The following is a 26624-nucleotide window of genomic DNA, read 5'->3' as shown; positions in this document are numbered from 1 at the left end:
ATAAATGCAAAAATTAATAACTTTGTAATAAGTTTTCAATCTCAGTTTATATTTTTTGTTTATTATTAAACATGAAAGTCGATTAACATTCACTGGGAGGTGATTGGTGTAGACATATATGAAGTGCTGGTAGTTATTATGCATCATTTACACTCTAAAAATTACAAACTCATTCAAGCAAAATACACTACAACAACTCCAATTTACAGCAGCAGACTAAACGAACCCCAAAAGTGAACATCTCCATGAAAAACGTTCCATTCACAAAGAATACTTCAATCTCAAGAGACTACTAGCTAACAGATATTTTAGCAGATAGCTCAGAAGCATCCGCAAGACCTTGAAGCATTCTCAAGATCTCAGCAGTGTCGTCTAAGTAGTACTTGGCCTTGCTCGGCTTTTGCCCGACAGTGCATGCGAAAACTTCAGCAACCGGAGAAAGAGACGCATCAGCCATGGCACTCGTTATCACCTCGAACATGTCCTCATCAGACCGGTCGTCTCCTATGCAAAGCACAAAATCAGGAAGCACTTCCCGCTGTCCCATTGTTGCCAGCATTCTATCAGCTACTAGGCCTTTGTTCACGCCCTGACGAAGAAAAAGCAACGTAAAGAACCGGAAATAATATGGGATCCGAAGAACAGGGGATTGTCCCATGTTTTCTGCAAATCTCCCTCAACAAATGTACTAAGGTTTCTCAAATTAACATGAAGTTTATAAGGAAATAATAAAGAATGCTAAAAAGACAGTACAAACTGCATGTATGCTAACCTGTGGCTTTACTTCGACAATATGTTGGCCACTCTTGACTGAAACAGGTTCGTTTGCCAGAACACTTTCTAGATGATCAAGAAGCTCCTTAGCTTGACATGACCCAAAATCCGGGTCCGCGAGTTGGTAGTTCCAGACAAGCGCACTCTCTTTTGGTTCAATAAAAGAACCATCAGTTGTTTCTGTATATAACTGCATCACCGGTTCAGCAATCTGCTTCCAGTAGAAATCTGTAACAGCAACACAAGTCTCCCATTCTGCATTGCGATTCCTGAAAAGGAAATAGTTTTGAGTTTTCAATGTTTCTATAGCACATGTTTCTTTATCTTAAAATATGGAAGCATCTTTGATTTGGAAGTTGGAACACAAGAAAAATTCCCTTCCAGACATAACATGACAATTTTTTACCTCACAAGATAGCCATGCTCTGCGCCGATGCCCAGGTTTTCACAGGGACCAAACCATCGCGTTAAGATCTCTTTCTTCTTCCCACTGACAACAAAAACCACATTCTTTGGGTCTCTGCACAAACTATTCAAAATTTGAATAGACTCGACGTTTGGATTTATATCAACAGCACTCTGCACCGTCATTGTGCCGTCATAGTCCAAAAGAATTGCACGGTTCTTGGTCCTCTTATATGCCGATACAATATGTTCAACGGACAGCTTGCCGAAACTTGGATCCAAGGCAATCACGCGAAATCCTAAACCAAACCCGATACCCCAGCACCTCCTCCTTACATGGTCTTGACATGTTCTTTCGAGATCTTGCATAAAGCTATGAGCCCAGTAAGCAACATCATGACTGCTAACATACTTATAGTGCTTATCGTGCCGCATTTGTTTTTCTTGCTCAGGGAATATCATAGCAGAATCCATGGATTCTGCCACAGAATCTATGTTCCATGGATTAACTCGAATAGCACCACTGAGCGATGGGGAGCATCCGATGAATTCAGAAACAACCAGCATGCTTTTCTTTGGCACTGACCGATTCAAGCCCAATATTTCATCCAGCTTCTCAGTTCCTTGTCTGCATACAACATACTCATATGGTATCAAGTTCATTCCATCTCTCACTGCTGTGACAAGACAACACTCGGAAATAACATAGTACGCTAAACGCTCGTAGAAATGAAGCGAGGTATTGATCAAAACCACTGGCTCATATCCTGGTTCCCCAAAACCCTCATTAATTCTTGTAACAGTAGCATAAGTTTCCGACTGAACCTCCTGCACGTCTCTTCCACGGCCTCTAGCAGGATTTGCAATTTGAACCAACACAACCTTTCCTCTTTTATCAGGATGTTGGTTAAGAAGTTGTTCAAAGGCCAGAAGCTTCAGGCTAATTCCTTTAAATATGTCCATGTCATCAACTCCAAGAAGAACAGTCCGACCCTTAAATTTATCGCGTAATTCTGCTACCTTAGACTCGGTTTCTTGAAGAGCCAGCACCGAGCAAAGTTGGCGCATGTGTACCCCAACCGGAAGTATTTTGATGCTGACTGTCCGGCCGTAGTACTCGAGCCCTATATAACCACGTTTAGATTGGTAGGATACCCCCAGCATCCTACTACAACAAGAAAGGAAATGTCTCGCGTAATCAAACGTGTGGAATCCGATAAGATCAGAGTTCAATAGTGCTCGTAGAAGTTCAACTCTTACAGGCAGAGTTCTATATATCTCCGATGATGGGAACGGACTGTGGAGGAAAAACCCAAGCTTCACTCTATTAAACCTCTTTCTGAGAAATGTAGGCAATACCATCAAATGGTAATCATGCACCCACACAAAATCATCATCAGGAGAGATCACTTCCATGACTTTGTCAGCAAATATTTTGTTCACAGAGACGTAAGCTTGCCACAGGGAACGATCGAACCTGCCGCCAAGATCTGGAGATAGAGGAAGCATGTAGTGAAATAAAGGCCAGAGGTGCTGTTTGCAGAATCCATGGTAGAATTTACTGAAAAGTTCAAGTGGGATGAAGGCCGGGACACATTTGAAGGTTTCTAGTAAAGTTTGAGCAACATCTTCTTGTTCACTAGGATCAATTTCTTCTTTCAGACAACCCACGTAAATCACTTCCACATCTTCTCCCAGCCCATCTTTTAGCTGTAGAAGAAGAGAATCCTCGTCCCAACTGAACTCCCACGCCTCATTACCACCCGACTCCCTGCGATGTGCACGAAGTGGGAGTTGGTTTCCCACAATAATCACACGATCTTGAGATATAGATGAGGGAACATCTGATCCAGTACTCCTACTTTCATCGTCTAGCTCGGATAACACCCCTGCCACGGTTGCGACTCGGGACAATTTTTTCGCCCCACGAGTGAAGCTCGGTGAACCACCCGAGTTAAGATCCAATAAATTTGAGTATGATCTTGAAACCATTACTTGAAGAGAAGTATATATGTATAGTAATTAGACCAGCTGGTATTGTTAGTTCGAGCACTCCCCACTTTAATTATTTGATCGAAATCTGAACTCTACAAACAAAACCAGATGAAAGAAACGAGGGAGGAACATTAATTGACAGAACCAGACAAACCCACAAATTTTTTTTTTAAAAAAAATAAAATCCAAAAGCAGAATAGATGATAAAGTACTCCTATACCGAAAATTAGCAGATAAAGAAATGAAAAACTTACACCTCAAAGATTAAAACTTCATACCGATACAGTTATGCATAAATCTAAATCAACTAAGAACTACATTAAACAAGCTCCACATGACCACATCAACCAGATCGTAAACAAAAACCAGGCATCAAAATGAACAAAAATCAACGCAGCATTCGAAATATCCGCAGCAAATCTGTCGGTTAAAGGCGGTAACTTTGATGATCAGAAATCAATAAATTAATCAGCCCATCTTCCATCAATAAAGAAGGGTTCTTAAAATGTGGAGAGTGGCAACTTGTCGACTGAAGGGACCATGAGCAAGCTCAAAAACCCAGTGAAAGCATTAAAAAAGCATGAAATACTGTTACAAGTGGCCACGAAAGTGGCAATAATCTTAGAGAAAATTGAAAATAAACAAAAAAAATATATATATGCAGCAACCAATTAGAGTGGTATAGAAGCGTTTACCTTTGCAAGACAGGAAGAAAAGGCACCTCAAAAACACCAAAGATTCCCACTAAAAATATATATCCCAGATCAGATTCCCATTTTCTAGCTCCTCCAGTGGCATCAAGAAAATATTTCTTTTTTAACACCCTTTTGCTTGTTTATTATTTGGTAATATTCGTTACCACATATCTATGATACAATATATTACAACCCACAAAAGATTGTATCTTTATGCAGGGGCGGATTATTTTCCTGAAGCACAGAAATGTAAGAAGAGAGAAAAGGTGGGAATTATCGAAAGGGTAATGAAAGCCAAGAAGGAAGAAACTCAACACTGAGCTAGAAATTTTTGTCCATTGTAATTAACTATGGTTAAGGGTCATATAATTGTCGTTACCTAACAATTGTCGAAGACGTTGCATGCAATCGCTCCTCGAAAGTCATGTGTATTCAGTTGGAATAAATTTGTTCCTTGCTTGATTTAATTAATACTTTTTTTAAAAAAAGTTTTTTTAAAAAAAGAAAAATACTTTTCATTTTGTATATATTAAACATATAATTTATTGATTTTTGTTACACAAATTTAGTTCATCGTTGCCTCATTGGTATTCCTTGGGGATATTTTATTTAATACATACTTCTGCCATGATACAAAATGTTTCTTATAATTTTTGTATATATATTTTAGATAATTTGTATTAACATAAAACTTTTAGTTTCATATATACATTATTAAATAATAGTGAGTATATTAGTAATAAAAAAACTCATGAAAAGTTTGGAGTTGAAATTTATTATTTTCACGATCATTGTGGACCAATAAGTATTTGATGATATGATGATGAGATACAAAAGGTTTTTATTAAATTAATTCATTCATTCACAATAATATGATATAGTATATATTTGAATTTAGGGTGTCCGACAATGAGGGATTAATGTGTAAATGCAGCATCCTACACTGCCAAAATTTCAATAACGACAAATAACACGTAAAATAATTGCTAATCACCAAGGCCTCAACAAATTCAAAATTAATTTAGAAGTCAAAAAATATTATGATGAACGAAAATTGATATTTTATCAGGAAATTTCATTTCATCTTTAGGATACAACTTTAATGGTATATCCAAATGTGAATATTTAATAATAGATGTGAGGTCGTCGATGAGTTGTAGTTCATTTGACACCAATATCTCAAGTTTGAGACGAAGTCTGAGGTCTGAGACCCAATTATAACAAATTTTCTCCTCACTCAAAAAAAAGTGTGAAGTCCACCAAAAAATAATAAAATGATACATGTATTGATAAATATCCACTATTAGATGCACATTTAAGATAATGTCCTATAAAGGTAACATTTTCGACTCTTCATATGTTCTAACACTAAATGTCAATCCTCTTCCACCTTATCTTTGAGATATTAGGTTGCATTTAGATATTTTATCCTAAAATTTCATTTAGGATACAACTTTAAGTTATCCAAATATGAATATTTAATAATAGATGTGGGTCGTTGATGGCTTGTATTGTATTCTAACACCAATATGGTAACATCTCAAGTTTGAGATGAGATATGAGATCTGAGACTCAATTGTAACAATCTTTCACTACTCAAAAAAAAAAAGTGTGGAGTCCACCAAAAAATCAATGAACGTCACATGTATTGATAAATATATACTATTGGATGCACCTTTAAGATACTGTCCTATAAAGGTAACATTTCCGATTCTACATATGTTCTAACACTAAATATCAATCCTCTTCTACCTTATCTATGAGATATTATATAGGTTGCATTTAGATATATGGATTCCAAATCAATAATAACAAATTTTTTTTTTTATTTTGACAAATTCACCGGATAATACATATCAAATCTCAAATAGTTGTTTTTTTAGTGATTATGATAGAATTTAAAATTCATCCCAACATTGAGTCATTTCAAATCTCCCTTAAATACTTTCTCTAGTTTAAACGCAATCTTAACACATATTTCAGAACAAAAGATAATCAATTGTTAACTCAGTTGTGACAAGTATCGTCACATGTATCATACATCTTTATTATTAAAGAATTAGATAAAACCTTATTCTGAACTAAAACCCCATATTTATACTACAAGAGCCCTATCAATTACATATAAATAAATTTCCCCATTTTTCAAAAAAATTTTAAAAAAAGAAGCTAAATTAGTTCCTCTTTATCAAAAGTTTCTTGGCTCATGTCAAAGAAAAAAAAAAGAGGTTTTTTCGCAGATTTAGTTAGTGTTTTGAAAAGTTTCTAAAAAGCATTTTTGAGTTTTATTTTATTTTTTTGACAAACTTTTCAAATTTTGCGAAGAAAAAGTTCAAAAGTGCTTAAAGCATTACAAAACAATACCTTAATTATATTTGCTAATTAGTTAAGTTGGCTTCTACCACTTCGTAGGATTCTACTACTTAACTGATAGGGTTTTGGTTGACTGAATTTATTTTTTCCCCACCCACGAGCTTCCAGTAAAGCAAATTTATGAATCCTTACAAGTTACAACCAACACTATAATTTGTTATAAATAACGATGAAGTACAAATCAAGAATTTATCAGTCTATAAAGTCGTCAAAGTGAGATGACGGAATAAATCAAATCGTAACCCGTCACAGCTCATCATTTGGCATATATGGAAGAATAGACTAGTATGTCATCTGGTCGATCGAGATGAGAATTTCTCGATCAATCCACCTATTTGACAGGTGGATCAACCCGATGAGCTACCTAATTTTAATTTATATGAGGTGGGTCGGGCTGATCGACAGTCCAATTGGAAATTTCCAACCTAGCCCGTCTGTTTGGAAAGCAAGGCTGAATTATCCAACTAGGAACACTTATGTGAGCTTTAACAAGATACACCAATTAGATGTATATGCTTTATATATACTTCATCACATTCAATAAGTAAATAACACATAAAAGAGTATTCACATTGTGCCTATTTGGGTGTCCAGCTTATCAAACTTATATGTGTGTATGCGTGCGCAAAAACAATAATTTATTACGAATAAAGACAAAACGCCCAACATTTCTCTTTCGTTAGTTTAGGAAACTGGGGACCAAAGTGTTATACATTGATTTAATGCACAATGATTTCTGATATTTTAAGGGTTAAACTATTTGATGGATCGGTTAAAACTTATGGGTTGACAAGACAATAAAATTGATTCCCAGCGGCAAACATCGTTTTCTTCATTTCTTGTTTGTCTCAATTTGCACTGAATATTCCACTATTGTATATATATTATATATATTCGCGATTAAATATATCATTATTGAAGGTAAAGTTGTTAATTAAATCTTCTAAAATTCATTATTATTGCAAAATGTCCATTATTTTCTCGAGTATATTATTGGATCAATTGCAAGAACATTTTTATCTTTAGAAATTAATACTCAAAATTGAAAACCCCACATCCTCAATTAAAAGAATCAATTTCTTCCTTCTCATGGGATAAATTTTGTAGTATACCTTAATTACATGAAATAATAGTTCATTAATGACCCCCCAAAAAAAATAAATCAAAATCCCAACATGGCCGCATCAACGCGCATATATAAATGTAGTTGAAAGATTTCAATTAGAGATAAACTACAAAATTCGTTCATTCTTGTTAGGTTGAAAATCATTTTCAGCACATTTAATTGATTGCATCGTCTTTACAAATCAAAATGTCAAGTGAATTTGTGTCGGCGGTAATATTTGGTGTCCAAAACAGAATTGGTCCATAAATTCTAATGGAAGCTAAGAGGTAAGAATAGTTGTTGCGAAGATGACAGGTAACAGTGGAGACACAATTATACTCCAAACATGGGATTATGTATTTCTGGAAAATGAACTTTAATATATAGCCTCAAAATTAAAGGCACTGATTGACATTTCATTCCGCCCATTACATTTATTGTCACTTGTCCATTTAAGACCGATCAAATTCGAGCTAAAAAAAATCGTTGTATTCTAAAGTTACAGATTGTAATTGTAATCTAAAAAAAAAATGGGGCTCACATATGAGTCCATTGGTTTGAGATATAAATCGGGCCTTGATTTCCACCAATCATTTTATTATTAATTTTTTAAATTGAAATCATAGGAGACAAAAAAAAAGGAAATAAATAAATATGTAACCATATATAAAACAAAATGATCAAAATATGTTTTGGCTACCATAGGTGGATGGATCGTAACATATCACCCGTAGTCGCCAACTCGAAGCTTGGACACATCCAGGAAAGTGATCCATCAACATAAATATAAGACTCGTCATTATAAATTTATAAGAATTATTTTGTTGATGTTGATCCCAAACACAAATAACTTGTTTTAAAAATTTGAAACTGTTTAGTTCATAACTTGTGATGTCAAAAGTAAAAACTTCAAGTGTTGTACAATTATTATTATTATTATTATTTTTTATATGTATATAAAAAAAAAGAAGTAAAGTTGTCCAGTAATTAAAAAAAAAAGTGACAAGGTGGCGCGCAAAATATTTATTTACGTGTGCCTTAAGCATCGTCGTTGTAGTTTTTATGTTTATTTTTTTCGAAGGGACATCGTCATTGCTGTAGTTAAGAGTTATATAAAAATACCCATTACCATTAAATCGTATTTTAAAATACATTTAACAAATAAGAGCTCAATTCCCTTATTTTGTTTCTAGTTAAATGGTTTTAAACAACGTGAATTATTATAAAATTTAAAAGGTCGATTATTATTAGGAAGTACTTTGCTATTCAAGAGAACTGAATCAAACCAATCAGACCAACAGAAAAATTAATTTGCTCTCAGATTTTGAAGAAAAATAAATCGGAAAAAAAGAAATACCGTTTCAAACCGATTATATTAATATTAAATAAACTATATAATAGTTTTTGTTAATTTAGTATTTTTTATATATATATGGAACTATTTAATTTTATCTTTAATAATCATATATTCAAATCGAAATTCATGGTTTGCAAAGTTCGGTTATAAGAAAATCATGGGTTGGTTTAAAGCCAAACCGAGCCGAAGTTAAATATCCTCGGGGAATGCATTCAACAAAGCAAATCTCATTTCCCTTAAAATGTTCTATCTCATGACACAAAATATGCATAGCAAGAGGTCATACACATGATACATATTAGAATGGTCAGAAATAAATATACAGCACTTCATCCACGACCAAAATCGAAGCGAGTTGGTCTTAAGAATCATTATCTTCCTCTATCTCAGGCTTGACGAAAAACTCAATGTAAGCAATACGGTTGGGTTGTTGATACCCAGCAGAATCAACCTGAGGATGCGAAACGTTGGGCTTTGCAACCGAAACAAGGTGCTGAACTTTCAACATCCCACCTCTCCCAATGGTAAACTTGCTCCCTCGATTATCCCGGATTACACTGCTCGGGATGTTAGAAGTTGTTGCACGTAGGAATTTGTACTTGTACCTGTCCAAACCAAGTTAAGGTGCCAACCAGTAAGCAGCAGAATTTTGTCACCTTACTCGTGTCACATTGTAGGTGATGTTGCATAACATCAAGAGAGTCAATGTAAACACATTCAAAATATTTTTTTGCCAAGAGGGAATAGAAAATGAGAATAACCTGTGAGATATTTGCCGATCACAACTGAAGGCAATTAAAAGATCAGTATGAGCATAGTAGTTGAAGTCTATCTGCATGATAAGTGACAAATTATTTTATATAATGACAGGCCCTTGAAGCAATTTTTCTGTTAGTACTGGATTTAGGGGTTACCTGCAAGTCCCCATGTCCTTCACCTCTGAAGACAACAGATGGAGGAGATGGCTGTAAATTTATCTGAATGCTTGATCCGGGCCATTCAAGATCATCGATAGCTTCCTTCAGAGCTGCAGACTATCAACTACGAATATAAATATACGTATAGATAGATACATATCTATAAATAAGATATTAGCCATTAACATATATATGGTCATAAGTGTTGTATATATGCAATATATGGTCATTGAAATGTCCTTGTGGTGGCCGTTCATTGATTAGCCGCTGCACGCATAACATGTCACTTCAGGCTCATAGAGCATCAGATGGCTGTTGTCTTCTTTTTATTTTTTAAATCCCATGTGAAGTCGAGTAAGAGAAACTCGAATTTTAAGTCAAATATGTCGAATCTCAACTTACATTTGTTTAATAAGGATAAGGATTTCATGCACCTCCTACTTAGATTTTTTTTTTAAAAATAAAGAGGGGGGCAAATGAAGAAGAAGAGATATCTAATCTTATCAAGAAACCCCTATTTTCGAGCCCATTTCAGGAACATAAGAAATCATCTCCTTGTTCCATGTCAAAATAATTAAGCTTACCATAGAGACCAAGAGTTCTACACTCATTTTAGTTAATAGAGAGTATTTAGCTTTAAGACAGTTTTTTAACCTTTCTAAAGTAACTTGAGTACTGCATAATGTACTAGGAATACTTTAACCGTGAAGCTCATAGGAGTGTTTCCAGCAGTCTCAAAATTATAGTCCCACGATATTGTCTCTGGAATCCTTGTCCTCATCTCAGCATAAATGCAAGCATTAGAAGAATCAACAGATCTAACACAGGGGAAGCAGAAAGATCAAATAATGAGTCGATCTGTCATTGCAATTCTAACTTAAATATAAATCATGTTCAACTGTAATGAAAATTCAGGTAGGTTTTACAAACTAACACTGTATAACTGATGCAGTACAGAGAAACTTAACGGCTTTAAATTATTAAGAATTGTCCAACCTCAAATCAAGATCAACCAAAAAGCTAATGGTTGCATTATTATTCAGGGATCAACCGGAAATTATTATTTTATCTTAGTTCTTTACCTATTGACCACAGGAAAACTTAGTTTTCTATAATTTCGACTTTGTAGTTGTATTTCCCCCATGCTTGGCAGAAAATATTGTGTCAAACAAGACCACAGATCATCAATCATCCTCATTATATGAGTGAGATCTCATCTTTTACTTCCTCTGATCATCTCTCTAGTTTTCTCCATTTCTCATTCCATCTAGTTGAAATTCACCAGTGACCAAACTTCTTGTATTCCAATGCTTTCAACAGTTGACATTAAATTTTAGTAAAGTCCAATCAGTTTCTAGCAATCCTTTTTGGACATCAACATTGATGATAGAGTCCCCTTCCTCGAGGCAAGATAATCCAAAGCAAGAAAGTAGCTTAACTTCAGCTAACGGTTGCAAGACACCCGACTCTAAAATCACAAGGTTCATGGCACACATGCATTCATCACCCTTCACAGACAATATTTTCATGCATTTTCCGGCCCAAAACTTTTCCATTAAACTTTATTAAAGTACGAGCATAAAGTAGAAGAGGCATAAAGAAATTACCGGAGCAAAAGTTGCATATCAGACCCCGGATAACGGATTTCAAGAATGTTGGAGCGTCCAGGGACAGAAAATGTGTTGAGACAGTCAACAAAGAGCCCTAAGCCCACCCCAAATCGTGGCCTCCCGTGAGCTCCGTAATCATACTTAACAAATAGCTACAAAATAAAACCCCCAAAAGCAGAACACATCGAAAGCAATTCTCTCAATAAACTACTGCAAAACAATTAAAACTCTGATTATCAGGAAAAACAATTATGTATGAATACCTCGCGTTGTAAGTAAACCTTAGCTTGAAGACAAGCAGTTTCCTCGACGATTATGACTATCCCGTGTTCTGATATTTCCACAACAGCATCCTGATCACAGAATAATCGCTTATGATCCAAGCCTGTAGAAAAAAAAAAAAAAAAAAAAGAAAATTGGGGAGATTTATACTTGATGGCGTTTCCAGCGGACCGAGGTGAGGGCATCGACAACGCCTTGGACGCAGTCCATTTCACACACCAAGTCCGGAACCTCCACCGACGAGCTCATTCAGCCGCCTTCTCCGTCCGCTCTTTCCCGCCAAAAAAAAACGAGAAGTCTAAAAACCACCGAGTGAGTTGGGGGAAAAAATCTCGAATCCCGAAAGAAAAATAATAGAAAAAGATTGGAATACACCAGTTTTAAATCATGTTTTTATATAATTGTTTACTTTTCGTTAGGGTAATTAGAGTCAAATATCTATATTTATTCTGCAGTGAAGCAAAGAAAAAAAAAAGAAAAAAAAAAACTTTATTATGCAGTTATATATAGTTTTTAAAATTTTCCCTATAAAAAAAATTCATATATATATATATATTTAGTTTTAATAAAGTTGATTAGATTAGATTAAATTCCTAAAATAAAAAGTTTTAATCGCATTTCTGCCTTAAGAAATAATTTCACAGTTTTCAAGATTTAGTTAAGAAGTATATATATCTTCATTCGTTTAGCTAGACATGATATGAATTATCATAACTTCATTATAAAATAAAAGGTAAAAGCATTTAAAAAAAAAAAAACAATCTCAATCACCAACTACACCAACTACTTAGGGAGTAGTGTTTGCAAAAGATTATGTTTTTGTAGAAATGATTAAATTTATATATTATAAAAAAAAGTTTAAAAAATCAAAAGTTGGTATAGTGTTTGGAAACAAATGTGAAAATCTAAGGTAGTGTTTGATAAATAAGTGATTAAAGTAATTTTAACATTGATTTTTTTTATTAGAATCAGTTTTTGAGAATCATAATCACCATATGACTAACTTTTGAATTTCAATTAAGTTAAGCATAAATTAACACATAATTTGAGTTTAAGAAACAAACAAAAGTGATTTCTTTAAGTCAAAATCTAACAATAATTTTTTTAGTGATTGCAAACACTCTCTTAATAAATCGATCATCATTAGATTTTAGTTTCTCATCTGGAACTAATACTTATCAAACAGCCTCATGTAGTCATGTTCATGTTCTTGATGGGTTACAATTTTCCCTTTCATTTTTTTGTTTGTATATAAGCATTTGTAACATCCTAATCCCACATTGTTTGAGTTTTTGTAGAAACATCACAACCACCTTTCCCCATTCACCATAAACTTGTCAAAATTTACAGAAATCAAATCGGGTTTCAAAGCTGAGAAAGAGGCATAGCAACAAGTGAGGTCTCATGTTCTACCTCAAACTAAATCAATCCACGAAAGCTAAAAGAATGGCAGCAGGACATAGTAAAAACCGAAAACTCAAGTATCTTTAGTACTTGGTTGCTAGAATAGTGTTTTACAGATGAAAACATTTCCGCTTCCAACGACTTCGACACAGCACCAGCACAAAAAGGACTCACGGGATCTATTCTCTCTCTATTTGAATTGTTACGTGACTGATGTTGTATTCCCTCTTGATATAGTCGATTACTTTGTCCAACACCATGTCAGCATCAGCATCCGGCTTAACCTTAACATGGCACGCTAATAGAACTTTTCCCACGGTGATCGCCCAGATATGCAACTCATGGACTGCCACGACCTCTTCCATGTCACAAAGACCCTTTTCGAGCCTTGTTGCATCAATCTCTCTAGGAGTGCTTTCCATAAGAACCTCAAGAATGTTGCGCAGCATCCTAATAGTGGTTCCCAGCACGATAATGGAAAAGATGAGGGTACAAATAAGATCAATAATTTTCCACTCTGGTTTATACCATATGATAGCTCCACCAATCATAACCCCAATACTTTGTATGGAATCTCCAAGCACATGAAGGTAAGCCCCCTGAACATTTATATTCCGTTGCTTCTTATTTTTCTTCTTCGACTCATTTTCACCTCCACCTGAATTTTGGAGTAAGGGTTCCGTAGAGTCCCCATCATGGATGTGGTGATGCTCATCATGTTTGGAGTGTCTTGGGTCATGGTAGGTAATGCTGACTCCATGGTGGTGCACGTGAGCATCCTCTGAGCCATGATCATGATCGTCGTGCTCATGATGTCCGTGGCCGTGCCCCGAACCATGCCCATGATCGTGGCCATGTCCGTGACCATGATCATGGCCCAGCAAGATAGCCATGATAACATTGACTAATAACCCAAAAGCAGAGACCAAAAACATCAAAAATCCTTGGACTTCACCTGTATCATGTATGAGACGAAAAATGGCTTCATAGACAAGGATCCCGGCAAGAAGCCAAATCATCTGAATTGACACCAGTGCCCCCAGTATCTCTATTCTGAAAAACCCGTAAGACTGGCGTGGAGTAGCTTCCCATCCTCCGGCCCATAATGAAAACAAAGAAATCGCAAAAGCAGCAACATCTGACAGCAGATGTGCTGCATCAGTCAATATCGCAAGACTATTGGCTTTGATACCTCCAACAACTTCAACACTCATAAAAAGTATGCACAATGCAACCGCAATCAAGAGTTTCCTCATGGACGCCGAGCGTTCTTGGGCATCTTTAGAACTACTCTGGGCATCAGAAAAACCACAGGCTGCTCCCCCACAAGCCTTCGTCCCTGCAGAACCCCTCTCTGTAGCTCTCACATCCGCGCAAACCTCTATGACATGCCCATGTTCTGAACTTCGTGTATCCATCTAAATGCATATAAACACAAAATTCATCACATTTTCATCTTATTTTAGCTAAATGAGTTTGCAGAACAAATTTTTCCATGAAAGACTCGATTATTCATTTATCTTGAGTCAGCTAGCCTCATCGAGCAACCAGTATGCGAAACCAATTTTCACAAGAGGGTCTACAAAAAGTTGGAGAAAATAATATCCACATAATTTGGCAGGAAAATCTTTTATTAAATCTAATAACAAGAACCAGTCCTGGCAGGAAATTACCACATCAAGTATGAAACATCAATCCTATAGTTCATAAGATGGCAGTATAAATAATTCGGGGCAAACCCAGATGTCATAGTCAGTACCAGTTCCAAGTAATGGAACATCAAGCAACCACACGAACTTCAAGCAGAAACCTTTGACTCAACTTGTGATAAAGGATAAAATCCTGGAACACACAAGAGGCAAGAATTCACATAGCAACAGAAATATAAGTTCGAACATCAATCAGAATCCACAATCCACGACGAATTTCACGAGAACGGCCAGGTAATCCAGCAAACAGAAACTAAGGCATCCAAAACAAAAATAAACAAAGATCAATTAATAACATTAATTAAAGTACCTCAGACCAATAATTAGGACGGAGAGAGATGAACACAGGATAAGAAAGGCATAAAAGAAAATCCCGCTACCTTATACGAATCATAAATAATTTCTCTAATGTGTTTCGTGACGTATGCGTACTAAACAACAAAAAGGGCCGAGTCGTTTCCACGAAATAGACATGCCCTTCAACGAAACTTTTTCTTAAAACGCGAACATTGTTATAACAATAAATCAACAATTATCATGTGAACATAAACAAACAAAAGAAAAAAAAAAATTATAAGATTCAAACGCAACTCAAGAACTAGCAGACACGGGATCTCGCATATCTCACGGTGAAAGAAAAATATAAATCTAAAAAGTGGAGAATCGCTGGCATGCATCGATGAATGGATAGGAGTGAAGCAGAACAAGGATGGAAAAAGGGTACCTTTGGCTCTGTAGAGAGTGAGATTGGGAGGGGATCTTCAAAAACCTTTTGGGATGATTCCTGTCTGTCTTCGCCACTCGAGAGTTGTGAACTTGTTTGCCTTATGTTATATTTTATTTATTTAGAAACAATATATTGTATATAATATAAAAGGAAATTATTTTATTTTATTCCAGTCAAAAAGATCCTTCCAACTTTCTGCCAACAGTAACTCTCCGGAACTAGCAAATCATAATTCGCGTGCACAAATTTTTCAAAATAAAATCTCTAAGATGTTTTTTTAAGAAAATATATAAGATATTGATTATAATTAACAAATTATTTTAATTTTTAAATTTACTGAAATAAAATTATTGCAACAAATTTTATTGGATGAAATAAATAAGGGTATTTTTGTACATACATTAAATTATCAAGTTAGTTATTCTAAGGGGTTGATGCTTTATTTTGTAGTATAAATTTTATCTAATCGGACAACTAATAAATTTCTAATAATTTTATCCGCCCAGATAACTAACACCCTATGAAATTATATCTAACTCAACCGAAAATTTAGCTTTGAAAGAGGATCGTCATATTCCATATACAGGATATATTAATTTTATTGAATCAATATGAAATAACTATAAAACAAACATAGAGTAAAACTAATACTTTTGACATAAAATAAAAAAATTAATTAATCAAATCTTATTTTATTTGTCTCATACAATTAACTTATTAGACGGTTTCACACAAATTTTATGTTTATCTTATCATAAACCCAACTCAAGGCTAAAAATTAGCGTAGACAAATACATTTAAAATTCTATATTTATATTAAATAACTTATTAGTATATGTTGGGAGGCAAACTAAGGACTTTAAATATATATATATATATATATATATATATATATATAATGTTATGTTGCTCACTTCCATGCCCACGTGACAATCATCCATTGGATGAATCATTTGTATACGATTCATTTCATTCATTGGATGATTGTCATCTCATAGGTGGGCACGGAAGATGAAAAGCATAGCAAAACTATATATATATATATATATATATATAAGTGGGGCGCTAACGCAGCTTATGTCCATAATACCCCGCACACTATATACACACACCTTGTGGTTAGAGATGTCAAAATAGTCTATCAAAACAAGTTGGTTTGTTTCTTTTGTAGATTGAAAAAAAAAAAAAAAAAAACTAATCCAATCCGTTTATTTTATATAATACGACAGGCCTAACCAATTTTATATAATTTAACGGTTTTAACATCTCTGGTTGCTGTCAATTTCGTAAACTTATATAATTTAGTTAGGCTGCCATTGACAACTCATTCTGTCGATTCCATTTTTATCGCGGTAGCTTAGCCTTCGATATATGTAAATATTGACTTAAAAAATACATATAATATTTATAACATGAGGAATTTAACATATATTATAAAATAATTACTTAAGAATACCAAATTTATTGTCAAAGCTAGTTTTTTTTCCTTTAAAAATAAAATTAAAAATCAATTTATTTGGAGACTCATCAGTCATCACTACTCCTTTAATTACCGCCGACAGACAAATTGAAAGCTGTTCTCAAATCTCTCTCTCTCTCTAAAAAGGTTGACTGGTTTTCGAATGTAAAGTGTCAAAATTCAACAGCGGTATGAAAAATATACATAATTGATGTTGGAGAAATTAAACTACGAAAAATGATTAGATATATAATCAAATAATCTGCACTTTAGCGATCAAAGTATTAAATTATTTGAAGCAATTTTATACTGAGACGACACATTGAAAGGTGTCTTTCGGTGTTTATGTGTTGATGGTGACTGCAGTCTGCAGCTATGAATTTAATTTTTATGGCATTCAATGAGTTCAGACGTGGATCGGTTTTCTTGTAATATGCAATTTATTGCGTATTATATGTACTGCCAAATTTACATGCACTATACTGTTCATTATGATATGGTATTATGTCTTTCTTAGGAAAAATATGATTTTTTTTTGTAATAACTAATCTTTATTAACAAAAAAAGCTAAATTACGAAATCAAAACTTTAGTTGAAACTAGGTAAATATTATACAATATATTATAGAAAAACAGTTGAAATCAATCGAATTGGTAATATATTATAATTATAAACAATCAATATAATCGGCTTTATATTTTGGAAACATTGTGTCTTTATTATTGTATAATATTATTTTTTGATTACAAAAATCAATCTCAATTATGATCTGTCCATTGTTTGAGAACCCATTTTAAATATGTTTGGTTCCATGATATTAGACCCAAAAATAATCACTCGTGGTTTTATTTTATAGTTTAATAGGTAAATGACTACAATAATAATAATAAAAAAAACAAGATAATAAGCCTAAGTTGGGTAGCAAATTGGATAATATCGACTAAAAACGAAAAATATTATAATACTGTCGCTTAGGAGTGACACTTTTTTTTATACATTAAGCGACAATATTTTATAATATAATTCTTCATCGTTTTTGGTTGATATTATATTATTTATTTATTACCTATCCAACCTTACGCTTACAGGTTGAACAGCGAACTCAGCTCCACCAACCACAAAAGAATCTATTTAGAAATTTTTGTCCTTCAATTGGTCTATTTTTATTTTATTTTATTTTATTTTTTGGTACTTTTATATTTTCTTAATTAATACACGCATCCATTTAACGATTATATAAACCATTATTTTTTTAATGTCTTGATGTTCGAAAATAATATTTATCAAATCAAACTTTCTTTGTTTTTTGAACTATCTCGATGATGCTAGAATTTAAATCCGATGCGACACTAATATTCGAATTATTACTTTGAAATTCGAATATTCATCGCCAACAAACCACAACGCCAATGATTATAATTTGTTACATAAATTTTATATATATTCAAACACAAGTTGCGCTGCCGGCCGTTATTAATTTTGGCAAATTCTTAAATAAATTACTGAAAAAAATTTATTTACAAAAATAGAATTATGGTGCATATATAATATTCGACGTGTCTTTGTTTAATAGTGTATAATTTGAAATATTTTAAGCTTACACTTGCTTTACATTTTTGTTGGGATTGGAGCATGAACCCCACATCCCCTTTAATCAACAGGAAATTTTGTAGCCATAATAAGGACAAAAGGATAACGTTGGAGCCATGAGAACTGTATTATCTTAAGAAAGATTGATACAAAGAATCAAATAATTAATTCAAACCTACACAAGTTGCTTCACTTTAGGTTCAAGAACTGGAGGGTCAATTTCAATTCCCATATTAGCTGCAGTGCCTGCTATAATTCTCATTGCCGATTCGATAGTCGTACAATTCAGGTCCGGCAACTTTTCTTGTGCGATTGTTCGCAGCTGCTCGATTGTGATTTTCCCCACTTTCGCCTGCTTTGGGTCCTTGGAACCTTTCTCGACGCCTGGGTTTATGCATTCCAAGAACAGCATTGTAGTATGAATATGAATACACGGGTAGTAAATGAACCCACATGAAATGTAAGAGTAAGAGCATATCAATCCTTGACAAACTTTCGCAATAACACAGGTGGCAGATGAGTTTTTATATTCGAATAACGAGAACAGTGTTGGGAATCTTCATCCCAAATGCCATACAAAAAGGATTGGATTGACTATCTACTGAATAAAATAATATGAATGCAATGTACGATTTAAGCTGACAATCTTATTTTTGAAAAATCCTCTCTTTCCCCAAGATTAGTATAGTAAGTCAGATTCATGTAATACATGAATGAAAAACAAAGAACTACGTCACGTGTTCATTTGTACATAAGTTATCTGGCATGAAGGAACGCCAGAGTTATCTTTCTTCAAGCAGACACAGACCAAAAGCTAAATTAGACGGGTAACTCATAGTATACTTTGTCATGAAAGTATGACAGGTAAACGGTGCCCATCTATCAGCCAATCTATTAGCTAACAAAGGGGATTCGATTTCTCAGTACTTGTGTTCTAATTTGAATTGCATTGGATGTGTGTGCAAAGGTAAAATTAAAAAAAAAATCACATCTTCTTTCTTACTTTCAGCACAGCATAACAAAGTATCTTTATAATTATATTCTGAAGGGGGTTGTTTGACATCAGTGAGGTTCACGTCAAAAGAAATTTAATGAAGTTGCATATTCCCCCAAAAAAATGTCTTTTAAAATATGACCTCCTTAAAGCAATTTGTGTGTGTATTTTTTGTTTTAGGAAAAACGTAACTTTAAAACATTGTTGTTTGAATGTTACGTTCAAACTATCACTTGAGCCTACACGGTAAGTTATTACTGATAAATATGAGGAATTAATGCAACGCAACTCATATGTACTAGCGTTGCATCAAACGTGTTAAGAGTCAAATTGTGTTTTGTTGATAGTTGTGAGCCTGAGCTGGTGTAGTTGTAAAGCACAAATTTTGGTGACAGTGTGAGTGACCCAGGATGTAAAAAGCCATACAAAGGTCAATCTTTGTCTAATGTTCATAATCTATAACCATTCATTCAACTGGTTTTTGTGTCCTTCAATAGAATACTCCGACGATTTTCACTTCATATGGAAGACCAATGGCATTGATTCTTCTATTAAGGGGCATAGCGGCAACAAAAAGAAACAGAACAATGATTACTGAGTTTACCACATTAACACACAAAACTATGAGATATGCTCTGCCATGAGCCTTAAGATGAAGTGCAACATCAAATCCATGATTCATTTTATCATGATTAAGAGAATGTCAAGGAGCACATTTTGTTCTCTATTTGATGCTGAAGGAAAAACATCAATAGAGTGCATTTGTGATATTTTCTTCATTTTCATAATATTTAACTAGATTGTAAAGGTTCTTTAAATCAGCAAAAAATTATCAGAAAGGAAAAGGTGACCGAAACCAAGTTTAATTCTTTTCTCACTTGTCCCAATGAGATCCTTGGACTTGAATTTACTTCAAGGTAATGTAAGACAATGCCAGATTTTGGAGTAAAATAAACTGAGGTCTGAAGAAAGAATTCAAATACATAAAATACAAACTTCATGAAAAATAGAAGGCAAGAGTATACCAGCAGCTTTGATCAATAAAACAGAAGCAGGTGGAGTCTTCAGGATAAAAGTAAAGCTCCTATCCTGTGACAAATTGTCCAGAATCAAAGTTGATATTGATATAATTAAATCATCATCTATGTATTTATTGTTGCAGTCTATTGAGAGATTTCCTCCATTGCTTTGAAACCCTACATGTCTAATTATACATGTATAAAATCAGCTATCTATATAGTTCTGAATTAAGAGAAAGTAACAGTAGTTCTAGTTTTAGGCCATTTGTCAACGGATTAAATCTAAAGTTCGCTCGCCGCAATTTATTCCTCTCTTCCATCTGCTTGATATCTAATCATTCAACATGAATCAAACCGATTACGATAGCGTGGCCACCAGAAACTCATCACTGTTCGGTGCATCTGCTCTCTCCAATCTCTGATTTTACATGAAATTTGTAATTGTTTGGTTTAATCTATGTGCTTGATCAATCTCTCAACGTAAAATCAAAATCTGCTGTTCATATATAACAATGGAAAGCTGTGTTTGTCTGGTAGTTTCTATTAACTCTCTTCTCACTATTCTCATAATTAACAACTGAATCAGTTAAGTAATCTTAATATATTCAATCATCGCTTGATGTAATCTCCTTGTTTCTTCCCTTTCTTCCAAAAGTAAGTTAACATAAAACTCTCAACTGCTAGGCTTGATCACGTTCTCTTTTCATTATCTATTTATTACTCAAATCATTTGACATGAAAGAGTTTAAAGAATTGCATTAGAAAGGGAAAAAAGTGCTCACATCGTAGACCGTAATTTCGACAGGAATGACATAACCGGCTTTATCAGCAGTACGAGCATTGTAATCCTTACAGAAAGCTGCTATATTAACACCTTTCGCACCCAAAGCTGGACCCACTGGCGGAGCCGGGGTCGCTTTTCCCGCCTCCAAGGCCAATTTCACCACCGCAACCACTACCCAGTTCCAAAAAACAAAATTGCCAACAAAATTTTTTTTTTAAAAAAAGATAATTTCTTTGAATTCATTTTGAATCAACAGGCAATACCTTTTTTGGGTTTCCCGCCAGGTTTAGGGGGAGCCATGGAAATGATGGTGAGAGGGCGTGGAGCAGAAGATACGGACAGCGAGAGCCGGTTGTTAAGGAACTGTGCAGTGGTGGAAGCTCTGAGGGGTGAATTGCAAAATAGAGAAGATTGAAGCGCCGCCTCGTTCTCCCATTGATTCCTCTTCACATTCGGAGAAGAAATCGAGATGGAACCAACGTAAGCTGAAAGAGATGAAGTAGCCATATTCTGTCAACAGCAAGAACACTGGCTGGAGTCGAAAAATCCCAAGCAATCGGATAACACACACGACCCACTCACACACAGTATGGTCTTATCGGGCCTAAACTAGATAACCTTTGATGTGGGCCTTCAAGTAAGCCCACTAAACTCGTAATACTTTCCCTTTTAAAATTGTTGATCTCGAAGTACCCATCTCATATAATTTAGAGGCTAATTGGCTTATGCAAGATTAAATCGAATGATGTGTGCGAGCGATAGGAACCTCAAGGAGGGAGCAATATAGTCAACCCTGAGCATACCCTACAATATTTCAATAGAGAATATGTTTCACACGAGAATCGAATCCTCAACGCTGAAAAATTTCTTTCACGTCATCTCAATTATTACTAACTCGTCTATGCCACTGTGGACTACTTTCCCTTTGATACCAAAATAGTGGTATAAAAGTGTTTCTTTCCCTCCTCTTATTTTATACCGTGACCTTCTAGAAAACATGTCCCACACATAGTAAGTGATCCTCCTTATCAATCAAAATAGTATAAAAGTTCGTTTTTCCTTTTCAAAAGGATGACTTGACAAATAATATTTTAACTTTTCCTATAAAACGGATGTATTTTGAATCGTGTATCGAACGTGTTTTCGTATGTATTAAATCATGTAAAACATTCAATAACATGTTCTAGGTCATATGTTGGCCCCTTCAATCAGGCGCTGGCGCCGGTAGCTGTCGTCTTCATTTATTTAGATTTTGATTAGTTTTTGTGTGTGTGTGTGTATATATATATATTATTATTACCTGAAATTGAATTAAAGTGTTCCTTCCAATCTCTGGAAAAACCAAAGCAATGGGTTACCTCTTCCACGCCATCAAAATCAAACTCCCAAGCTTAATTTCCTCTCTCGACATATTAGCCCATCTCAGATTCTTGTTCACAATAATACTCACTCGTCTGGGTATCTACAAACCACCCCCAGAGGAAGAACAAGAAGACCCCAATTCGAGGGACAACAATTATATCTTCATTTTGGACGGCTCGTCCCCTTCGCTCGTCCCGATTCCGGTCCACACTGTCACCGCAGCCATCAAGAAAAGGGTCCCGATCGTTCGATACGGAGATTTCATCCAGAAATTGGGGGAGATGGGCTCTGATTCTGGCCAAAAGGTATGCACCGTGTGCTTGGAATGTGTGGAGTGGAGTGATGAGATCAGAGAGCCGAGTAATTGTAGCCATGTTTTCCATAGGGATTGTTTGGATACGTGGGTTGACGAGGGGCAGGTCACTTGCCCTCTCTGTAGATCTATTTTGCTGCCCCGACCACCGAACAGCAAATATGCTTATCGGATCATGTAATCGAATTTATCGCGACACTTGATGTGGATTCTTCTTGCTCTTTTTCTTCTTCCTGTGATATGAAATGGATCTTGAAATGGGTGTATAGCGATATTGTAAATGGGTTTCCTTTCTGCGATTGCTGAATTGAATGAAACTTTTGACTTTTTTTTTTTTTTTTTCCCTGCAACTCCGAATTCGAATTCTATTTCGATTTTGTAATCAGAGGGAGGATTGAGGGAGGGTTACGTTTCAGTTTCTTAATTAATGTAATGTAGGATTTCTATCTGAGCTTCAAGAACTGAACTTTGAATAATCGGAAACCACTGATTTTTCTTTAAATTTCTTTCCTTTTAAAAAAAAAAATTTGAAGAAAGCACTGATTTTTATTTTTGTTTCAAAAAGGATAAGATTTGATACACAGTTATCCAACAAGTACAAAATCTTTATCCAACATTTAATGTACATAGCTGTGTACTTGGTGTCTTTTCTTGAAACTCATGTATCGAAGAGTATCCAGCGACGAGTTATATTAAATTATAATGATAATATTGACTCTGTTTGGAATATAAACAATAAAAAAAAAACACTTTTCTTGTGAGATAATCTCAGAATATTTATAGGTGACATCGAACAAGAGATTTGTTTCGTAGACTTATTTTATGAGGTGCATATATATTTTTGTGAAAAAAAAACTCGGATCGTATTTTGTCCGCCATGTTTGTCATTCGAATCTTCAAATTCATTGTCAGCATTGTTTAAATCTTGTTTATGTTCTGTGCGTCCACGAGAAGGGAAAAACAAATCATTGACAAGTCATAAATTCTTCTGCCAGTATTAATGTTCTCAAATCATTCTTGGAAAAAAAAAAAGGAAAGAAAAAAGAACAGTCTCATAAAATTAATAAAAGATGTCGATTAAAAAAAAATTAATAAAAGATGTGTATGCGTGATTATTTTGTGAAGACTATACTATATTTTTACAGTAATTTCAATATATTGTTAGTTACATATTCTGCTAGGGCTAGTGAGAAAAAAACAAAGTTAGAGAGGAAGGCGGCCAGGTGTTTGTTTTTTTATCAAAGGGGCATTAGTTGGATCACGTGCATATAGCTGACCCACTTCGGTTGATGCACCTTCGAGACTCTTGAAAGCGAAATAGTTTGCCAAAAAACATTAATTAATTAATTTTATTTTTTATTTTATTTTATTTTTTTTGAGAAAAACAAATCTCAACGAAACCTCTTGAATATGGGCCTCTTGACTCAGTGGTATCTTTATTGTCGCAAAAACTGTGATTGGAATTGGAATGGGTGAAATGTTCGAGATCGTCAGTGTCTCTCCTCATATAAAAATAATCTGAACCGAATTGATTTTTCATCTTAAATCATTAGGTTTTAGGGATTTTTTTAAAAAAATTATGATTTTGTAGAATTGATTATATATTATAAACAAGTGGAGAAAAAATTATTGTGGATAGTGTTTGAAAACAAAAGTGATAAGTGAAGTGAATAGTGTTGGTGGATAAATAAGTTGTTTTGGTGTAGATTTTTATTTGAATCATTTTTTGAAAATCAAAATCACAATATGACTTGATTTTTATTTCAATTAAATTTAACATAAATTAACGTCGAGTTTAGGTTTAAAAATACATGGTTCTGATTGTTTTAAGTCAAAAGTTCGTAATCATTTTTTTTAAATGATCGAAGAGCTCAAGTATGTAGCTTTCGGTTCCTTTTCAAAACCTCATAATTAGCTATTGGCGAAAGCCGATTTGCAATTGTTTAATATGGGCCCGACCCGAAAGTGTGATAGCTAGTTTCAATAAGAGCTATGAACCTTAAGAAATGAAGATTAATTAGCTAAGAAGCTGATACATCAATACCAACTGGAAAGCACACGGGACTCACACAGGTTTGAGCTAAGGATACTTTTGAATCAAAACACGATTAAATTTAAAATAACACAATATCTTGCAAAATCATGATAAAGTGGATTAGGTCAATGCTACACGACAATCTCCCTTGATAAAGTGTTAATACGAATAATCAGACTCATAACAATTGGTCAATACCAACTTATTTCACCGATTTGGATAACTCGATCTTCGCAGATTATCCTCTTATCTTGACATAAAATGATAACTAATAACAAAATCATAATGCATACAAGGAAAAACAATCAATTTAATATGTCAGGTTGTCATGTTTATTTTTTTTGTCTTCTAATTTGTCAAAGTTGTGTTGGTTCTATTAACTTTGTTTATTGTTGGTTTTTAATAATAATTAATCAGAGTGTTGACGTGACACTAAATTGTAATCAATTTTTCGATGTCATGTCAATATTTTCTAATAAACTCTGATGATTAAAAAAAATATAACACAAAGTTATTGGACCGAAACAGCTTTGAAAGGCTAGAAAGCAAAAAATGGGAAAAGAAAAAAAAAACAAATATAGCAAGTTAAAAAGACCAAATTTGCTTATTTTTTTTCTGCTATATATTGCCTTTTATTTTTAAAAAAAATTCAATAATGCTATTCAGATACAATGGAAGAGTAGGTCTTGATATTCACTAAAATCAGAAGGTCCAAATATAAGATCCAAGTCCACCCTAAGTCCAAAGCTTCAAGTTAAAAGTGAACCTGAAACCAAGCAAATAGTGATAAAAGGGGCCGGAAGGGTGTCTCGGCGTTGCCCCTTCGACGCTCAAGTCAGAGTCGAAAAATAAATAAGTGAAGAGACGAGTTAGGGCGTCCTTCAAAATGAAAATGAATGTGTTGCAAATGAAGTGAGCAAACCTGTATTTATAGGAGGCAAGGTAGGAGACCACAAATACTCTATAAGGGACCACAAGCATATATTTCACGCGCCTCTCATTCAAGACAAGAGGGTCTGCCCTCCCAAGACAACCCAATACACAAAGCCGAGCTTACCTATCTTAGGTCTCCCCCATCTTGGACGAACCCCTCCTCCACTTCTTTCTTCTGCACTCCCCACATCCAATATCACCTCTCCATTTCATATTTTCATAAGCTATCGACTCATCTTAGAGACCCCCGCAGCTAGGTTCTAACTTAATGGAGCTCTCTTTCAAGCCTTGGGAGCCAACTCAACACTTACCTTTATGGACCGATCCTACTCCTTAGAATGAAACCCGAACTTAGTATTTGGTTTATGGGTCTTTCTATTGGGCTCAAGTATGTGATAAGCCTACTCATGGTTATCAGATGTGATATAAGTCAATCTTGTACATATTTATAATGAAAAGTAATTTTTTTAACATAATAAACAATATTTTATCACATATGACCTAACTAAAAAATCCATCTCACAAAATTTACTTTTGAATGCCTCACACATGAGTTTTCATGCACATCAATGATTATGCATCATGACCTTGAGTCTTCAAACAGTCTTTTTTCATCACGAACCACTCCTTTATTTGAATTGGGGATGATGGCTGCACACTATGGCCGTTTGTAACCTTTTAATTTTTTTAAAATGTTTTTATTTTTCAGATGTCACGCGAAACTTTTATATATAAAAAAAATTAAACATTAGTATCTGAACATCTGAAAATTTTATTTTATT

The 26624-nt window shown here is 34.4% G+C and overlaps 4 protein-coding genes across 6 annotated transcripts; all 4 read right to left on the bottom strand.

The window, feature by feature from the left end:
- Window positions 1-127: 127 nt before the first annotated feature.
- LOC140872146 (alpha,alpha-trehalose-phosphate synthase [UDP-forming] 5) lies at window positions 128-4195 on the bottom strand. Of its 3 annotated transcripts, none has more exons than XM_073274916.1 (4): window positions 3870-4195; window positions 1181-3266; window positions 773-1043; window positions 128-589 (listed from the first exon to the last, which is right to left on the bottom strand). In XM_073274916.1, the coding sequence occupies exons 2-4, from the start codon at window positions 3169-3171 to the stop codon at window positions 293-295; spliced, it is 2559 nt and encodes an 852-aa protein (XP_073131017.1). In that variant the 5' UTR covers window positions 3172-3266; window positions 3870-4195; the 3' UTR covers window positions 128-292. The 3 variants fall into 3 exon arrangements, with proteins under 3 accessions (XP_073131017.1, XP_073131019.1, XP_073131018.1); XM_073274918.1 differs by lacking the exon at window positions 3870-4195 and adding an exon at window positions 3429-3761; XM_073274917.1 differs by lacking the exon at window positions 3870-4195 and having other exon boundaries at window positions 1181-3761.
- A 4728-nt stretch (window positions 4196-8923) lies between these two features.
- LOC140872098 (uncharacterized) lies at window positions 8924-11842 on the bottom strand. The gene is made up of 7 exons (XM_073274842.1): window positions 11664-11842; window positions 11495-11584; window positions 11229-11383; window positions 10319-10439; window positions 9619-9738; window positions 9466-9536; window positions 8924-9309 (listed from the first exon to the last, which is right to left on the bottom strand). The coding sequence occupies exons 1-7, from the start codon at window positions 11760-11762 to the stop codon at window positions 9066-9068; spliced, it is 900 nt and encodes a 299-aa protein (XP_073130943.1). The 5' UTR covers window positions 11763-11842; the 3' UTR covers window positions 8924-9065.
- Window positions 11843-12812: 970 nt separating this feature from the next.
- LOC140871608 (metal tolerance protein 1-like) lies at window positions 12813-14904 on the bottom strand. The gene is made up of 2 exons (XM_073274195.1): window positions 14677-14904; window positions 12813-14335 (listed from the first exon to the last, which is right to left on the bottom strand). Exons 1-2 carry the CDS (start codon window positions 14695-14697, stop codon window positions 13097-13099), a joined length of 1260 nt encoding a protein of 419 aa, XP_073130296.1. The 5' UTR covers window positions 14698-14904; the 3' UTR covers window positions 12813-13096.
- A 3590-nt stretch (window positions 14905-18494) lies between these two features.
- LOC140871383 (large ribosomal subunit protein uL11c) lies at window positions 18495-22615 on the bottom strand. Its single transcript, XM_073273870.1, has 5 exons — window positions 22500-22615; window positions 21463-21965; window positions 21198-21370; window positions 20422-20485; window positions 18495-18786 (listed from the first exon to the last, which is right to left on the bottom strand). The coding sequence occupies exons 2-5, from the start codon at window positions 21704-21706 to the stop codon at window positions 18578-18580; spliced, it is 690 nt and encodes a 229-aa protein (XP_073129971.1). The 5' UTR covers window positions 21707-21965; window positions 22500-22615; the 3' UTR covers window positions 18495-18577.
- Between the last annotated feature and the right edge of the window lie 4009 nt (window positions 22616-26624).

This window comes from Henckelia pumila, unplaced genomic scaffold, assembly GCF_033568475.1.
Source record: "Henckelia pumila isolate YLH828 unplaced genomic scaffold, ASM3356847v2 CTG_461:::fragment_3, whole genome shotgun sequence".
In the NCBI taxonomy this organism is placed as follows: Eukaryota; Viridiplantae; Streptophyta; class Magnoliopsida; order Lamiales; family Gesneriaceae; genus Henckelia; species Henckelia pumila.
Note: the sequence above shows the minus strand (reverse complement) of the source record. Positions and strands in the feature narration are given on the sequence as shown.

What these genes read in the sequence shown, in the direction of transcription:
- LOC140871383 (XM_073273870.1), bottom strand. Translation starts at nt 21,706, where the DNA reads ATGGCTACTTCATCTCTTTCAGCTTACGTTGGTTCCATCTCGATTTCT. An exon ending in TGGCGGGAAACCCAAAAAAG is followed by an intron (nt 21,371 to 21,462) that starts GTATTGCCTGTT and finishes GGAACTGGGTAG; the next exon opens with TGGTTGCGGTGGTGAAATTG. An exon ending in TCGAAATTACGGTCTACGAT is followed by an intron (nt 20,486 to 21,197) that starts GTGAGCACTTTT and finishes AATTTGTCACAG; the next exon opens with GATAGGAGCTTTACTTTTAT.
- LOC140872146 (XM_073274916.1), bottom strand. Translation starts at nt 3,171, where the DNA reads ATGGTTTCAAGATCATACTCAAATTTATTGGATCTTAACTCGGGTGGT. An exon ending in GAGCATGGCTATCTTGTGAG is followed by an intron (nt 1,044 to 1,180) that starts GTAAAAAATTGT and finishes TTTCCTTTTCAG; the next exon opens with GAATCGCAATGCAGAATGGG. An exon ending in TTGTCGAAGTAAAGCCACAG is followed by an intron (nt 590 to 772) that starts GTTAGCATACAT and finishes TTTCTTCGTCAG; the next exon opens with GGCGTGAACAAAGGCCTAGT.
- LOC140872098 (XM_073274842.1), bottom strand. Translation starts at nt 11,762, where the DNA reads ATGAGCTCGTCGGTGGAGGTTCCGGACTTGGTGTGTGAAATGGACTGC. An exon ending in AAGGACATGGGGACTTGCAG is followed by an intron (nt 9,537 to 9,618) that starts GTAACCCCTAAA and finishes CTTATCATGCAG; the next exon opens with ATAGACTTCAACTACTATGC. An exon ending in GATCGGCAAATATCTCACAG is followed by an intron (nt 9,310 to 9,465) that starts GTTATTCTCATT and finishes TGGTTTGGACAG; the next exon opens with GTACAAGTACAAATTCCTAC.
- LOC140871608 (XM_073274195.1), bottom strand. Translation starts at nt 14,697, where the DNA reads ATGTTCCATTACTTGGAACTG. An exon ending in TGTTCCATTACTTGGAACTG is followed by an intron (nt 14,336 to 14,676) that starts GTACTGACTATG and finishes ATATGCATTTAG; the next exon opens with ATGGATACACGAAGTTCAGA.